At 44.5% G+C, this 18214-nt stretch overlaps 1 protein-coding gene across 1 annotated transcript in view; it reads right to left on the bottom strand.

The window, feature by feature from the left end:
- Positions 1-18214, bottom strand: part of LOC135912436 (3'-5' RNA helicase YTHDC2-like) — a 70972-nt gene that overhangs the window by 8926 nt on the left and 43832 nt on the right. The window contains exons 21-26 of the mRNA XM_065444910.1: positions 16349-16608; positions 13403-13515; positions 11025-11257; positions 8927-9090; positions 4920-5143; positions 2353-2510 (exon numbers count right to left, since the gene is read on the bottom strand). Coding sequence (XP_065300982.1) covers positions 2353-2510; positions 4920-5143; positions 8927-9090; positions 11025-11257; positions 13403-13515; positions 16349-16608 — 1152 coding nt within the window. The remainder of the gene's footprint in view (positions 1-2352; positions 2511-4919; positions 5144-8926; positions 9091-11024; positions 11258-13402; positions 13516-16348; positions 16609-18214) is intronic.

The raw sequence follows: 18214 nt of genomic DNA, 5'->3' as shown, positions 1-18214 counted from the left end.
GCTTTGTCAACTCGTCTGCTGGTGTGTTGATTTGGCTTGTCTCGTTGTATGTTCCGATGTGTGTCTTTAGAAAAGTCAATGGACCTTTGGCGTCAAATATTTATAACAGCATTAAACCCACAAAGTTCCACAATTGAAAATCTAAAGCACAACTTTGGAAATGTCAATGCACCTTTCACATCAAGAGCTTATGAGATTTATACCTATAAAGTTTCGCAATAGATATCCATGCGCTCCATAGATTCCGTGGCCTCAGTGAGATGCCGCGGCGAGCCGGCTCACCATCAAAGCGCCCTTGAAACTTTGTGCTCGGATGGGACTGCTTGGCGTTATGTGACTCCCGGTTATGGGCGTTGCCACGAAATCCAGCCCGAGTTTGCAATCTTCGCGGTTAAATGTCTTTTCGAGCGTCAAAAAGACATTCTAGACAAAATCCAGAGTGATTTCCGGCGCCGGGGGTCGCTTTGGTCGGCGGTGCATGGACAACACGAAAAAATTTCGGGGGGGGGGCTGAAGCCCCATAAGCCCCCCCCCTGGCTACGCCCCTGAGTGTCACTGTGTACGAGTTATGTTGTGCGGCTGCTGCTTCCAAGGTGCACTTCCACCAATCCTTGAAATCTGGTTGCATTAAGATAAATGCCTTGATGTCTCCAGTTACTCTTTCCGCCAATGCATTCACCTCTGGATGGTATGCAGTGGGAAAGTGCAGCTTTGAGCCATTTTCCTCAGCCCACTCTGCGAGACCCTTACTGTGCAATGCGGCGCCATTGTCAGCGACCAAAACTTTCGTGTTTTCAAACATTCTGTCTCTTAAGCAGTTCAATGGCAGTACTGGTGTCTTCTTTCGTGGCTTTCACCACCACCATTCTCATTCATTCATCAATAGCGATGACAAATTACTGTATGGGCCGCATCTGTGTAAGGGCTGGACCCATGTAATGGCCCCAGCCGCAATGTGGCAGCCCAAAATTTGGAGAAAAACAATTTCCAACGGTGACAAAATCGTGTTCGGTGAACCGATACGTGGCGCATGCACCAGCGAATTTTTCGCTTGCTGCATACTTCTGCATGCCGCTTTTAGATGGCAAGAGTCGCACGTTGACGGCTGGCCAGCACAACTTTCACCGAAAGGTTCGGTCCCGTGTAACAGTAGCACCTCGTCAAAATTGTTAAATAAATTGCGGCCCTTACACGAGTCTATAAGGCACCGTGTCTTTTTGACACCTGATATAGCCATCTTGTTCATACAGGGTCAAATTTTGCCTTATTTATGTGGAACTTGTGGCACGTTCGAATGTGGTGTCGGATGTGTTCTTTCATGAACTCCCACATAAACCTTTTCGACATCTTCCAATAGGTTTTCCAAAACCCATCGTGTCCGCCAGAGTCAGTCAGGGCTGTCGTGATAAAGTTCCAACAGAATGGGTGTGCTTGATGCTGGAACCTAAAGCCATCCGCCATTACTTCGGTGCCATTATTTCGGTTACTTCGGTGCCCTCCCACAACCTCAGGTAGTTAACACAGGGAAGTGAACTTTTTGTTCGTATATGCAACCCTGATAAGTCATCTGCACCAGAAAGCTTCTCTCCTGGTTTATCAGAAACATCAAACGTAAATTGCTAGATTTCTGCTATCCATCAGGCAGGTCTGCCTTTTGGTAGGGTGAAGTTCAGAAGGTGGCTGAGTGCTTGGTTATTAGTAAACAATTCGAAATGACAGCCTTCTAAATAGGTGTGGAAATAATGCAATGCCATGAACATTGCCAATGCCTCCCTCCTTTTTGGTGGCTGGGGAATTTTCATGCATCTTGGTAAACGTGTAATAGTAGTATCCTATGACCTTCAGCTGTTGGCTAACGAACTCTCTTGGATCTCTCTGGTACAAAACAGCACTGGTGCCATAGTGAGAAATGTCTATGCAAAGTTCAAATGATGTGGAGTCAAGAAGGATTAGTATCGGGTCGGATTAGATAATTTGTGCCAGATCATTGTAAACATGTTCACATTTATCTGACCACATAAAATGTACTCGCTTCTTCATTAACACAGTTAAACACTTCGCTCTTGTGGCACAGCCAGGTATAAATGCTCGAAAATGTCCAGCGAGAAAGAGGAAAACATGAAGTGAGTTTACATTGTGTAGCCTCATTAACTGAGATATCCATTGAATTGATTTCTCTTTTGTACTCTTTATTCTGCTATCAAATATTCTTCTAAGAAAGACAACACTCTTTTAATAAAATTCACTTTTTTGGTCATTTAGGTTCAACTTTGCTTGGCTGAGAGCCTCAAGAATCTGAGTGAGGTGGGCATTGTGTTCTTCTTTTGTTTAAAGTTGTAAAGTGATCCTTGCCTGTGTTTCCATTTGATGAAGTAGCAGCGTCCGCCTGAGCTGCCATCATTGTCATCCGCGGGCCAGTTCATGTTGGAGGCTGGTCCTTGGAGCACAGCGTAGCCTTGGAACTGCCCACTTCCATGCACCGAAAATATGAGTATCACTTCCTTGCCTTCCTGTATGGGGAAAGCAGGCAACAGGAATCAACAAGGCATAACATCAGCAATAACACGATGTCCAGTAATCACTGAGATTATTATTATAACCACTGAGATCACTGTGTGCAACATTATACAGTAAAACCTTGACATAACAATGTAGTACTTGCAGTGAAAAACTCAATTGAATCGTGAATGTTGTTAATTTGAGGCTGTAAAATTTCAGCAGTAAAAATTTCACTAATTCCCAGAACATTTCTGGTGGATAGTACCTTGTCAGTAAGCACTAAAGTCCATCAGCGTCGCTTATGGTGTCCGATATTTGCATGTGTTACGGTGCGCAGTGCTGTAAGTCTTGAATGCCATGGCTGACCTCACTTAGTGCCTGCAGCCACCATCAGATGACGGCCATAAATTTTAAAAAAGTGTAAAAAGATACAGATATTTGTCATGAGAAAAAAAAAAAAAAGTCAGATTCTCACCAGGAAGGCACAGCACTGATGGCGATAACAAAGCGGCAACTACACGAAGTGAGGGTTTTAGTTTGATCAGTGTCATGCGCTCGGGCAAACATAGACAGATCTCGCTTGACGCACGCGAACACGTCACAAATTGAGCGAATGCCTCGCACCGTGCCTTGGAACTTGAGATCACACGACTGCTGGTACTAGATGCCCGGGAACTATGTACATTGGGAGAGGGCAGATAGGCACGCATCTCCTGCCTCCCCCTCCCCCTTACCCCCAAGGGGGTGCTTATCACCTCCTCACCCACCCCCCCCCATTGCTGTGCGTTCACCCCCTTCCCATTTCCTTTGTGCAGAAGACAAAATCGGCTCTTGTGCGTTTCTATGAGTGCGCAGAGCTGCCGCGTGCCCTGTGGCTCCTGCAAGTTGTTTAGCAATGCAACAAATGCTGCACTGTTTCCTGCATACCATGTCCTGGCGCGCATGCTTCGACAGCACTCTTACTGCTCAATCTTTTAATGTGAAGCACATGTTCAATTAACTTTAGCCTTGGCCGACATCTTTATAGTTTTTTTTTTGCTAGATTTACAAGCCACACATGCATGAAATGGCGGAAAACTTCGTTAAATCGAAACTATGCCACAAAACCACTTCGTTAAATTGTGAGAAAATTACATGGTCTTCAATGGAACTATGATTGGGAAATGAAAATACCTTAGTTTATTACCTTGTTTGTTACATCACAAATTTCCTTAAATCAAGCTTCTTTATGTCGAACTTAGAACATTAGGCTTACTATAGGAACATTTCTTCAATGTTGTGTGAGGGTTAACACCAATTTAACACAGTTCTGCAGCATCAAACTTGCCTACATAATCACTGGTGTGCCTTCACAACAGCACTAGCTGCTGTGTGATGTGTCCAGATCTATGTCATTCGATGCCAGATCCAGGTCATTCCTTTTTTTTTTTCATGATGCACATCATCACCTGTTCACCTGTTAACGTTTCACCAGGAAAAACAGTACTTTTTACACACAGGACTACGCCAAAGGAAAGCCCATGGCATGTTTTTTTTTTTATTCAGATACCCTAAAGGCCCTTATGAGCATTACATAGGGGGGGGGGGGGGGGGTTAACAACAGGATATTTCAAACACAATTCGGGGGGGGGGGGAGGCAATATAGAACACCGTGGTAAAGATCACCGAATACAACAAGAAAATATAAAAAGAAAAAAAGGAAAGAGAATTGCATACATGGTGAAAAAACAAAAAACAAAAAAACACTCCGTACAAAGCATGTAGATACACTTACAATGCGTCAAAGGCATAAAATTCTGCTTTTACCCAACATGCGTAAAACTGCACTTCAAATTACTTACAAATGAGTCATGATCACTTAAAGAAGCAATTTCTTTTGGCAGCTTGTTCCAGTGATAAATAGCTAGAAAGAGCGGTGATTGTTGCAGGAGATTCGTACGTGCAAACATGGGACGCACTTTGAGCGGATGGTCGAGGCGGGGGAAAATTTTTTGTGGGGGTTTGATATGGGATGCTGTAAAAGATGATGGGGTATGACATAATCTGTGGAAGTGGGAAACCAGTGCTAACAGTCGTGTTTCTAGAGACGGTAATTGGAGGGACTCTTTGATAGCCGTGATGCTGGATGTTCTAGAGTATGTTTTAGTGATGAAGCGTGCTGCTTTATTTTGTAAAGATTCCAGCTTGTTTATTAGGTAAGTCTGATTTGGATTCCATATTATGGAAGCGTATTCAATCTTTGAGCGAACTAGAGTTGTGTAAGCTAATAATTTAGTTGACTGATTTGCTAAATACAAATTTGTATACGTGCCTCTTATGACTTGCTATTGTGGCCAAGAAAGCAACCCTCCTCTCTCTTTTTCATTGAGCACATTGCGCTTTGCTTACTGTAAACCAAACAAAAATACCTAGATACACACCCTGATGGCTGCCTGTATCTTGCGATCTGTATTGGGCCCCAAGGACCACAGGCCCGTCGAGAGAGACACGTCCACGGCTCGGTGGGTGCCAGCCTTGATGATGAAAAATCGACGATGGCCATTGACAGTGTGCCTGGGGCTCATGTCACAGGGGCTCGGCTGGCCGCTGCTTGTTGAGCGCAAAGATGAGCAGTCGGAACGGTCATCGGAGCACCACGAGCTACCTGCACGCAACAAGATTTATATTTTGACTGAGCTGGTAAACATACAATTAGATGGGCCCAGTATGGCAACATGAAGCCACCTTTACTTTTGTTTTGTGCGTTTTCATGCTGAGCCTTTTAAAAAAGAATATCTCCACGCATGCATGTACAGGGTGGGCTAAATATGAAAGAAAATGCCTAATCAATGGTCAAGCAAAGATTACACGAGTGCAACTTCAGACGCCATTTGCTAGTAACATGCTCAGTAGCTCTTCTACTCAAAGAACTCGTCCCTCCGTGCTTTCATATTTTAGTGCGAAATCAAATAAACTTTGTAGTACTGAGTCCTGACAGTAGCCCTGACAAAAACTGGTGCAGTGCCATTGGTACTATGCCTTAGGCTACAGCTCCTTCATACATAAGCAAATGCCATACAATGTCACCAATGACCCGAAAAAGAAACAAGATTTCTAAAAAAGAAAGAGTTGCTGACTAGCTGTAACTGTAAAAAGTCTACTATAACGGTACACTTTCTTTAAAGGGGTCCTGAACCAATCCTTGAGATTGGTGAAAGAACACATTCAGTGGATGGCATACGTTGCTGCAAACATCTCAGCCAAATTTTGCAGTCATGCGCAGCACATGGAGTTGAGAACCGGAGTGCGAAGTTACGTTTTCTCAAACGCCCTCTTCTCAAACAGAGGCCTGCTCTTCTCCCGTTTCAAAGCTGCCGGCACGTTGCATATGTCGTAACACGCAAGATTCCAATAGACAGCTGCTTTGGCTGATAGTTGACATCAATCAAGAAGGGCGTTTGGATCAGTGAGCTTCTTCCTACTGTTACTGTGCTTATTAATTGACGCAGTCAACTAACGAGGCTGAAGTAAGCACAAATCAGTGTTTCAAATTTCAGTAAGAATTATGCACTTCTGGAAAAAGCTGACTATTATCTGCTCACACTTGCTTGCCCATGTAGGAATGAAGCTCAGGTCTTGCTAATTTCGATTAGTTTTGAACACTCAACTAGCCTTGAACAACGTGATACTTAAGCCCAGACCACGCTATGCCTGCTGTGCCTCATGAGGAATGGCGGTTAGCATCTACAAGAGATGCACAACAGCACTTGCTCATTCTCGACTCCTAGCTTCACACTTTGGCAGACATCATTTTGTATTGAGCTACTGATAATGTTTAAAAATGCACAATATAAATTTGTCTACTGTCTCTGTAGGACAAAGCTGGCCCAGCCCACACAATGTAGCATGGCCGGACACAAGCCCAAGTGTGCAATGCAGTTGCATGCAGCTTCGTCTGCTTCCCAGCAGAGATACTGCTACAGCCATAAGGTGCAACCACGAGCCCTCTCGCTGCTGAGATATGCGGAAAACTGAGCACTCTGTTTGATATATGTGGGTTGCAGGGCGATATGGGCGTGGGGACACGAGCCAGCCTGAACGCTCACATCTCAATGGAACACGTCATCTGCTTCCCAAGTTGCACACCTCTGAGAGTCATCACCTCATGATCAAAGCTCGTTATGTTAAGAATCCTTTCAACACCAGTTCGAAGGGCGGAATCCATCACTGCCGCAGTACTCACACGAGCAACATAAAGACAACGAAGGCATAGGCGGGGCTCTAGCCCCACCTATGCCTTCGGTCACTTGTTTTCAAAGCCCAGGCCAAGTAAAGCAATTTTTCGCAAGCCCAGGCCGGGTCTGGGCATGATGCCTCCGGGCCTGAGCCAGGCTCAGGCTTGAAATCTCGGACATAGACTGAGGCTTGGCCCAGGCCTGTTCAATGAAGTACCTAGGTCAGACCTTCGAACGCATGCAGGCACTCTGCATAAATCAGAGGTATTCTGTGCAAAGCTCAAGTGACAAGCTGGGAAAACTGGCAGTTAATTACTTTAGCAAACAAGATAAAACAGAGTTCTAATTATTTTTGTCTTATTTTCTTGTGTAAATAAGTTAATTTTCTTTGTTTTCTTTGTTGTTACACAAAAGCTTTTTTTCTTATGTAAGAAGAAATTGTACCACGAAACGCTCTTGATACATTAATGCTTTTTCCACTTCTTGTGACTGTACTAATTAATCACTCTGTATATGATTATGTTATTGCAATTTCATCATTTTACTGTTTTCATTTATTGCACCACATTGACGAGTGCTTTATGGTCACTGCAGTACACATAGATGCCTTCTGCCTTAGCAGTATTAAAAGTGTCCTTCATAGCGATAAATTTATGCCAAAGAGTTTTTTTGTTGTGGGCTCGGATGGCTTGGTAAGGCAGAGCAATTCTCACCCTAATTTTTTTTTCATGCCCAAGTTAGCATATACACATTCCAGCATTCAACTGATTTCGCTCCTAATAAATTTGAAGCATTTGCTTGCTGTGAGAACTATCTAGAAGAGCCATTTTATTGCAATAGCAATTAGGACATGGAGCACCACCACCATCAAGCTGTCAAGTTATCGAAGAACATGCATAGCTCGCACATGAAGGCCTGCATATCATTACAAAAGCGTCGAAGTCAAGTCACCCTCACGCAGGGTTATGAGACCGAGCTAGCTAATGCTCCATCTTGTTCCAGGCTTTGTAGCAAAATGAATCATATTCGCGCTTCGCTTGATTGGCTCTGCCGCAGCCAAGGCAGCGTTCTGGCTTCTACAGCTGCCATGAGCATTGTGCACTCATACATTAGCAATCCTAATGAGAAGTTGTGTGCTTACCCTGCCATATTGTCTGCACTGGTCTGCGTAGAAAGAACACTAAATGTCAAGCTATATCTAGCGCTGCCAAATGCCAAAAGTATTCCCAGTTTTCAGTCTGTCTCATCTCGGGCACCATCGACGTTCGATGTCAGTAATGCTATTGCCAACATTCCTAACACAACCGCATAGTGACCAGAGTTCCAACTCCATTCTGGGGAGTTAAGATTCCCACAATTCCACTTTAACGCCTTGGAATGCAGGTAGTTGGACCATTCACACTCCTGGAGTGGCCGAGATTGTCCATTCCATTCCTCCAATTCCAGTAAATTAAGCAGTGTCTCTAGAATGATTTACTATTTCCAATTGCTTGCCTAACAAAAAAGAAAAAGAAAGCATTTTTAAAAGCTTTAACAACATAATAAATCGTTCAAATCGTTCCACGAGCATACCAGCTGACTATGAACTGAATCCCTTTCCTGGTCCCGAGATCAGTCTAAACAAAGAAGGTTGAAATAACGAAGCAACAGCGATGCGAGTGACTATTGAATAGATGGTGACAACTGAACGCATCTTGAGTGAATCGCTTGGGCACTGAATCGATGAGAAAACTGGCCTTCACACCCCAGGAGTGGCCAATAACTACCGCCATTCAACACAAGTGAAAAAGGCAGCAAAATGTTGATTGCCGAATCGCTGTCAAGTCTCAAGCTTGATTTGGTGACGCTTTAGGAATGTGTGTGAGGATGGTGGCGTGGGCGGGAACGGGGACTGGGGGGGGGGGGGGGGTGCCCCAGGCCCCCACCTGGGTAATATACTCAGCGCTATGTGGAAATTCCAGCATTATGCAGATAATACCCAGCACAGCTCTTTAACAAACTGAGGAGGCTGTTTTGACATCACAACATTTCTGTGCCTGTTCAGCCAACACGTAGAATAAATATTGTTAAACCAAGCACTGCAACCATCTACAAATTTCTTCCACCACATCTACCATTGCTGCTTATTTTAAGCCAAATGCTACACATAATGGCCAACACTATGGCCAAAAATGATTGTTTCATGCCATATTAGAAGAGTGAGCATATCCAACCTGCATCTGAGCGCCCCATGCCCAAGGGAGTTGCCGGTAGGCTGGCGCCAGACCCTCGGCGAGAGGATGGTGATGAGCTCGGGCCATACTCTAGGGACCCACCTCGGCGGAGGACCGCTCGGCGGCCGGAAAAGCACTCTGCCCCACCTTGGCTCCTGTGATCACTGGCGGATAAAGAATACATAGGTCGGCAACTATACTTTGTGTAACTGTAACCAAAAGGATGACACATCTCAAAACGACTCCAAAATGCTGGGCAATAATTAAGGTCAGAAAGCAATTGCAATTTAAAAAAGAGATGGTAAGGGCGGAAATGATTTGACATACACATGTAGTGCACTCCACTTGCTAGTGATATACCGCCACTTGTGAGTAAAAGATATAAGAAGGAGGGTTGTCTAATGTTATGGGTATCTTCAGCTGGTCACTACTGAACACTCTGGGGCACTCTGAAACCCGGCTCCATATTCGGCTCGTTGAAATGGAATGCTCGAAACGTATTCGGCTGGTTCCATCTGCTCGCAAACTCTGATGCGTCGTCGTCTCCGCTCGCCCGCATTCTTTATTTGTCAGGCGCCGTCTCAGGTTTTCTGCTAGCCTACTGTTTTGGCTGCCATGAAGAATACACAGAAATTTAAGAATCCCCAGATTTCAGAATATTAATTCATAGTAGTGAGGCATTGCTAACAAACATCACAGGGAAACTGAATAATGATACTTATTCAGAAAAGTTCAGTATTCTGAAGTTCAGAGTACTGAAATATTTTTACACTGAAACTATAACAAAAGTCAGCAGGGGATTTATGAAAAGCTTGTTAATCTGAAAAGCTCATTAATGTAATGTTTGTAGTAACAAGGTTTCACTGTATCCATATGTGGCTCTCGAACGTGTTCCGAGAAAAACGGAAAAGACGCTTGAACTAGACTGATGGTCATACTCATTTTTGCTGTTCGAATTCAGAAACTCTAAGGTGGCTTCAAAGAGCCACTGTCTCATTTTCTTTATGGCTCAGCAGCCACAAAGTTGACAGAAATTGGGATATGCAACTCAGTCATAGTATACGACAGGCAATGCCAGCTAAAAAAGGCGAGAGATGTGAACGAAGCTTATAAATTCCTTTCTGGAAGGCATTAGTGGCGTGCTGTGGCTGCACCTCTGAAATGGCGCTGCACAAAGTTGGAACTGCGCAGTGGATTTGTGAAGAATGTACAGGCAAATCGAACAGACCAATAATATCTTAGCCAATACTCTGCATCTGATTGTGCACAATACAATTCTACATAGTGACACGTGGACTTGTTTATTTTACGGGTGAGCACTTTTGACTGTCTAACGAATGTTATCGCTCAGCGTGGGATGTGCCCGCATGTATTGGAAGTTTCTCGAATGTTACAAATTGTTCTGTTGTCATCGAAGCTTGTGTAATCTGACTGCATGTGCAACGCAAATTGCATAGAACTTTCGGGAAGACACGCGGGCACCACAGATTACTCTGGAACCTTCAATGACTCGTGTATAAAAGCCGATGCGCTTGAGCGACAGATCTAATTTTCGACAATCGCCGACTGTCGCCATTCTTTGAATGTAGCTTGTTTTTGAGGGCACAAGTTTGTCCAATAAAATGCTAGTTTCATCATTCCCAGTTTTGCTAATTTTTTGACCGTCACTACTACGTGACAATATAGTTTTTTAGGCTTTAAAAATTATGTGGCTCACTAGCAAAAGCATACGCCCTTTCCTACAGCTTTGTTACTTTTGTTTACTCTTTGTAGAAGCTCAACAGACATCCTTATGAACACACTTATGCTTTCCATAAAATCCAGTTGAAAGCATCCTTCCTGACCCTGACCCAATGGCTTGGGATAACCAAATCACATGTAGTGTAGAAATAAAGGTTAAATGCAGACTTGTCTTTGCACGTCCATCAAGATCGCACTAGTCTCGTCTGATTATTAATGAAATTAGGCCTGGTGACACACTCCATTTGTCAGTGACCACTTCTCTTAACAAAAGGTGGTAAGGGTAAGAACAAAAATTCATAACACCTGCAGATGAATTACAATGCATCAACAGACGATAAGGCAAAAATTGCAGTACCTTGCAGCTGGTTGTGGCAAGGCGTATGCATCTGGGCCAGAAGGCCGTGGTCGCTGTCCAATGCCTGGAGGTGGTCGCGGCAGATTCAGGGCCTCTTCCTCCGATGTGAGTACGCCCACAACAGCACGAATGACAGCGTCATCCGCTTGTGACCATGGCTTGGCCGGGGAATGCATGCGACGCAGAAACAATGCCTGCAGCTTCTGGCGCAGCTGTAATGCCAGACGACCACCCTGCACAATATGCTGACATGTTGGTCACGAGAGCCTAGACCATGGAAATTGCAAGACAAGAGTAGCTCCACTGGTAAACCCACAAAGACCATCATTTGTTTGCCTGGCTGAGGGTGCTAAATAAGGAGGGGGCATCTTTTGCAGTGAATGTTGTGACTGCCTCACTTAATGTGGATATGTGAACTATTTTGAAAGAGAAGAAACAGTGGACAGAGTGATGTAGTATGACGTTCATGACATCAGGTGTGACCAAGTGATGCCAGCTCCAGTGGAAAAGATATGTGGCCTACATAACAGGGCCATGCGACTTCAAGTGGCAGTTCACAACCTGAACTAGCAGCTGCTGGCCAGGCCTTCCTAGAATTAAATTTCACTGTTCTTATCACCGTCAGCTATGATGTCTGTTGCTTTGCTGATTAGAGGAAGGCAATGTGAACATCTATCATTATCATAACAGTGTGTTCTGACATGTACATAGCAGTGGGAAGCTGCATTCCAGTCATTTTAGCTTGTGATTTCACCTATTACCAGATACAGTTGAACCTTGTAATAATGAAATCGGCGGGGAAAGCGAAAAAATTCGCTTTCATGACAATTTTGTTGTTGCGAAAAGAGACAGCACAGATAGGCAATGCATCGCAGAACAACACTTTACTGTCAAAATTCTGTTACCCTATTTTGCAAGCTTTGCTCGAGGATATAGAACAGCATTGCCGACAGTACAAAGTGCGCTGCATGCGTCGACTAGCAGTGGCAGTACTGCCATAGCGCAATATTCTCGGTCAATTGCTTTCGGAGATGCAATAACTTTTGCAAGATTTTGCGTAACTAGGCACCGGACTCAAAGCAACAGCGCATGCAGCAGCATTTCTCCAGCGCATGCTGTTGCGTGTAGGCGCCGAGGCATCCGGTGCCAAGTGCTAAAGTGATTGTATCTTGTGTACCCGAAGGCAAACGGTTGAGATAATGGCCTTTTCGCGCAAAGCTACTGCTGACGCCGAATCCGCATGTGATGCCTGTCGGGTGGCACCAAAAGCAACATTCTTGAAGCAAGGGATGCATATTTCCGGACGATCGCTCAATCATGGCTCGATGTATACACTCCATGTGCTGCGACCGCCATCTCAAGTGCTATAAACAATTCCATGTCGGTGGGGTATGGATTTCTTTGTTTTTGCTGCATTCTTCTCACCAAAGCGCACACTGCGCAGTGCACTGCTGCGATTGGTGATTGTTCTTCGAAACGCACGTTCTGTTTATGTTCAGTTTCGACTCACGAGATTGGCGTAGGCCTCAAATTAAAAATTAAATTATGGGGTTTCACAGGCGAAAACCACGATCTGATTATGAGGTGGGGGGCTCCGGTAATTTGGACCACCTGGGGTTCTTCAACGTGCCCCTAAATCCAAGTACACGGGTGTTTTCGCACTTCGCCCCCATCGAAACGAGGCCGTCGTGGCCGTGATTCGATTCCGCGACCTCGTGCTTAGCAGCCCAACACCATAGCCACTGAGCAACCACGGCGGGTCGGCCTAGGCCTCACCGAATAGTAAGCCACAGGGAACGCAAACTGAATCTGAATTTGAAACAATGATCTATGATCTCGCCTATAGTAGGCGTGCAAAAATTGTTGTTACATGTCGGTAGCAACATGCGTGCCGCTCCAAACGGGCGATCAACAAACAAGATGGTGGCCATGACATATTTCCAGCACACTGACCGCTTCCGATGCTTGGTTGTTTTTGTGAAAAAAAATGGCGCCCACACAAGTGCAATGTGGTGGTATTTTGCGCAATTTTAATGAAAAACAATCGCATTTGAGCACGTTTTGGAGCCTGCTAGCCTTACCCGAGTAGGTAATCTGCGGAGTTACGTTCCGGCAAGTTTTGTTGATGTGGTATTGCAGTACAGTGACATTTCATTGTCGAGAGGTACGAAATGCATTGAATCCTATGGGCGTTCGCTGGGGATACGAAAATGTTTCGTTGTCGCAAGAATTTTACTGTTGCAGCATTTCGTTATCGCGGGTTTCGACTGTACTATAGTGCAGAAGTGCCAAAGTGAATCCCACAGTAGGTTCTAGGGAGACCAGAAATTTCACTAGCTATGCAGAAGGCATTAAGAGCTGGAGTAACGTGTTCTTGCCTCAGGGTCTGCCTTGAGAGAAATCCAGTCATCCAGCTTGAGCATGCACTTCTGCAGCTCTGACTCCTCTTCTTCTTCACTGTCACTGTCCTCACCAAGCCCAGTGGTCCGTGCTGGACATTGAGATAAAGGTACACATGAAGGGAAAGCAACACTGTTGACTGTTTGCAAACTGGCACTGAAATTTCAACGTCACAGTGTAAACACCAATGAAAACAAATAGAGCAAGGCTGTACAAGAATCTTTACTCCTTAGCCCTTTCTAGTTCAATCATTCCTGTAGAAATACGGTAATGTTTTGCAAGGAATATTATAAGAAATACTATAAAACATTGAGAAAACCAAACACCCAAACTATTGTCAGAAATCTGAGTGAACCCTCGTAACTAAAACTCAGGTATCACGAAATATCGGTAAAGTAGAAAGTTTTTCCTTGCTCAGTGTCAACTTTATTTATTTTTCATCTCTTATTTCAAAATACTTTTGCATTGTACTTCAAACATCTCAAGATCTCAACTACGAAAATGATGGAAAAAAGTCATTGCCTAAAGGTTTCTGACCTTTGTGCACAGCTGCAATATTGCCAAAAAAGTGACAGGACCACAAAAAAAGTTTGTAGCAAATTCCACTCGATTCTCCGCCACCCTTATCATTCACCGTTCATGGCCGGCTGCAATGTCATTGATAATGTGGGTGAAGCATCACTCTGACCCCTAATGAAGAGCGATATGTGGGAGAAGGTACACGGGAACTCCGCAATGATGCCGATGACCTTCACCGCGATGCCTTTTCCAATGCCATTTCTTATCGTGCTTTGTCAGTGGTCATAGCGACACCCCACCTACTTTATCAATGGGATAAGATAGCCGAGAACGGTGAACGAAAGAGTGCCATATAATTAAGCGACAGCATGGCGACAAAATCACAGCCTTGGGGCAGTATTCCCAGTCCATTACTCTCCGAGATATAAGCACTACTGAGAGTCACACAATATCTCACAAAAGTGATCTGCCAAAAATACCATTCTTGGTATATTGAGCTCTGGTGAGAAATTTAGCAGCTACTGGCACCTATTTCAAAATGCTTTAGGTGGTTTATGCACAGCCAGGGGGTTATATTTTCATGATTTCAGTTACCTTGAAACACTGCTTATCCAAATATTTTCCCAGTTTTGACAACTTTGAATTAACAGGGTTTTACTGTAATTTGTTGACTTGGTACCACATTTAAATATTTTTCTCCCAAATATTACGCAAATGCTCATGTGTTGCATTATGCTGATGTTACACCTCTCTGCTGCATCTGTAGAGTCTGCTGCCTAAGAAGGGCTCATTCACAACGCGATTTGAGGAGGTCGCACAACTGATTCCAACTGGCGACCAAAAGGCGACTCAAGGTGACTGGTGTTAACACCAGCAAGTGCAACTGGCCAATCGCCACACTGAAATGTCTCTCAATATGCTGTTCAAGCCTGCTCCCAATGCCACCACCATGTAAAATAAGCATCAGCATACACAGACGTCCTCTTCCTGCACATCTGATTTGTTCAGCAGTTCTACGATTGTGTAACTGAAAAATCGAGTGGTGAGCGACTGGCCAAATATGGTCAGTCTTTGAGAAAAGCCACATTTGCAACCAACTTGGCCACCTGAGCGGTGTCATTCGCCAGTGTAAATGAGCCCTAAGGCACACCACCTGGCTTGGGTGGCACAAAATTGGCCTTCCAATAATTTGTGATCATACTTTCCAATGTTGTGATTGTGAAATAAGAAGTCCAAAGAACCAAATGCTGCCTTCAATATGTTGCCATAAACTTCACTGGGAATTTCTTTACTTCTGCCCACATTTCGTCATTCAGAAGTCTGAAATATATTATTTTCAATTCAGTGATAACATTTGGAGAGAAAAGGGTTAAATAAAGGACAAGTGCAATGAAATTTTGGACTGAATAAAAAAATAACGAGCTTCACGATGTGTAGGTACAGAGGAGCTTCTGTGCAAAATTTTACGTTTTAAATATGAAGGGATACATCAGACAAACTAGAACGATTAATTTTTTAAAAACCGAGACTGGAAAAAAAAAAAAAAAACGATGCCATTATTGCCTGCCTAAAATGACAAGAAACCCTGACCCCAGAACACAGAACTATGAGTACCAGCGTGGCTCCTTGGAATGGCTGCCGCGGATGAGTAGCCCCCACATCAAGCTGAAGATCTCAAGAAACTATGGCCTGCAATTGTGCCCTATCCACTGACTAGGTGCATGTGTCATCTGCTTAGATGCTACAGTCGAACCTCATTATAAAGAAGTCACAGTTGCCACTAACATTACTTCGTTATATCCAATAATTGTTATAGAAATTGTGGGATCCTCACTAGTGCTCTTGGGACAAAGGAACGACAACACAGAAGTGGAAACAACCACAAGGACATTTATTGCATCTTTCATAGATCAATGCCTGCTAGCCGAGCTGCTATCCACAAAACGTGCCGATGGGCGCGCAACAAATCTAGGAAGCCTGACTCACCGTGACCGGATAACGAGCGAATATGTTTGCCCCATGCTGGGCACCAACGCCTGGTCGTTCGCACATATGGTCACGTGAACGGTGGTGCATTCGAACGAGGCCTCGCGAGACGGTCTCGCACAAGCATGGATTGGCGCATGCGCGGAACGTCCGCGCCGCTTGCCAACCCCGACCCAAAGAGGAAGAGGGCCCTTCCCCTTTCCATGCCCAAGTAACCCTGCCGTTACGTGGCACTAGCAGAGCCACACTCGCACTATCTCTCGCAATGTGCTTCAACCACACCAACTACCGCGGGCACCAGGCCACGCGGCAAAGCCGCATTACAAGTGACAGGAGCTATGCGAGAAAACAACATATCAGGGGATGCGTGAGAGTCATGCATCCCCGCAACCATTAAACAAGGCCAAAGAGGTACGCACCATTTTGTGGCTCATACAGGGCATCCAGAGGTAGACGCTGGGGGCCAGCAAACAGTGCTACTGTTACAGGTGAGACCAGCGTACACATGTTGGCAAAGGCTGTGGGTCCCGCTCTGGCCAACTCGCCATAGATGAGCCAGTCAGTGGGCAGGGAGGCCACAACCCCATCACGAGTGTTGGCTGCTGCTGGTGCACCCAAACTAAAAGGCTCCGGCTGGGACAGGACTGAACGTGAGCTGAACCGCACTCGAGAGGCACGCCTGGGAGGGCAAGATTACACAGGAGCTCAGTGGAATGAGAGCAGTCTTGGACTGCAGTATTTCCAGCTATTAATGGAATAAATATTTGTTCACTTTTTCAGGCTGTACTCAATGCAATGCAGTTCCGATTATCCACTTTAATGTTGACGGACTCGTAGAAATTAATCATTTCACATGAGCCATCAAACCAAGTTCAACCTTCTACTGTAACATTTAATTGCTGCTTTTATAATAACAAAGCTCCAATACAATACAGCTGAACCTCGATATGACGATGACGGTAAACTTGTCAATTTGCTTTGTTATACAAAATATTGTTACACTGAAATTAGATCTTTTGTGCAACTAAGCACAGTCAGCGATAAATTTTTCAGAAGCAGAAAGGGCTGCACATTATTCTGAATGATAAGGCGATTGGAAAAAGCGAATTTGTATGTGAAAGAAACTCATTTTGTTGAATTTGAGAGACGGCGACGAAAGATATGGTTTGATGCCGTGTTGATGGTATCTTCACATCGGCGGTATGAAGCGAAGGAAGCCATGCTTTCACATTATTCCGCCCCCACGGCTGACAGTGTCACTCGCAGTGAGACGACGCTATCATGAAAAGTGCCAGCAGCAGAGAGCGAATGCTTCGTCTGCCTCTCGCAACAACGTGGCATTAAAACTCGAGATTATGCAACCTCCCCAACTACCACACCATCTCATCCTACCCATTTTCTTTGCACACGTGGCAGATTACCTAGATAACAGGGAACGAGGGCTGCATATGTGCATAGCCATGCTGACAGCCACGTGCACCCACAGTAGCGCTAGAAAAGGAGATGCATGCCAACCTGCCTCCCTACTTCCCTTCTCCTTCCCCTCGCATGCACTTCATCGCATTACTGCGAGCTCCTCACATTTACCCTTGCATGTGCAGGAAGAAGGAGCTCATCAAGTCACCACTCTTCTCCACTCACTGCTGCAAACTTTTCCTTGACCTAAAGCATACAGTGCACGAGGCACAATAGAATCTTATCGCGCTTGGACTATAGATTGACTATAGATGCCCAGCTTTGGCGGTCGCTCTCAGTCGCAAACAACAGCATGCAATTAAACCATTTAACCACCTGCGTCTGTCCGTGAAAGTTTACATTTACTGTCTCAGTATTCCTTTGCGACGGTAGTGAAATTTCGTTTTATTGAAATCGTGTATAAATACACTTCATTACATTAAGGTTCAAACTATGTGGCGTTCTATAGACAAGTGATAAATAGTTAAATACTTCATTATATCGATAATTTCGTCATACTAAAGTTTGTTGTATCGATGTTTACTGTACATCTATTTCGTGTGTCTGGCCAATCTTGTAACGAGGTTCAACATCAACTACATATTTATTTTGAGATAAATAAACCCTTTAAAGTTTTCAGGATGCAAGGAGTTAGCTGCAGAACAAGGACACAGTCTACGTGCATTAAATTCTTGCAGACTGAGAAAACCTCACAGTTCACAGTGTTTTTCCGATTCCTGAAGTATGTAGATTCAACAAACTAGGAAATACTTAGCAAGTGGGCAAATGTCTGGAACAGTAATGACACGAAAAATATTTTGCCAGAAATA

The sequence above is a fragment of the Dermacentor albipictus genome, chromosome 1 (assembly GCF_038994185.2).
Source record: "Dermacentor albipictus isolate Rhodes 1998 colony chromosome 1, USDA_Dalb.pri_finalv2, whole genome shotgun sequence".
Lineage (NCBI taxonomy): Eukaryota > Metazoa > Arthropoda > Arachnida > Ixodida > Ixodidae > Dermacentor > Dermacentor albipictus.
This window is presented reverse-complemented; position numbering and strand designations above follow the sequence as displayed.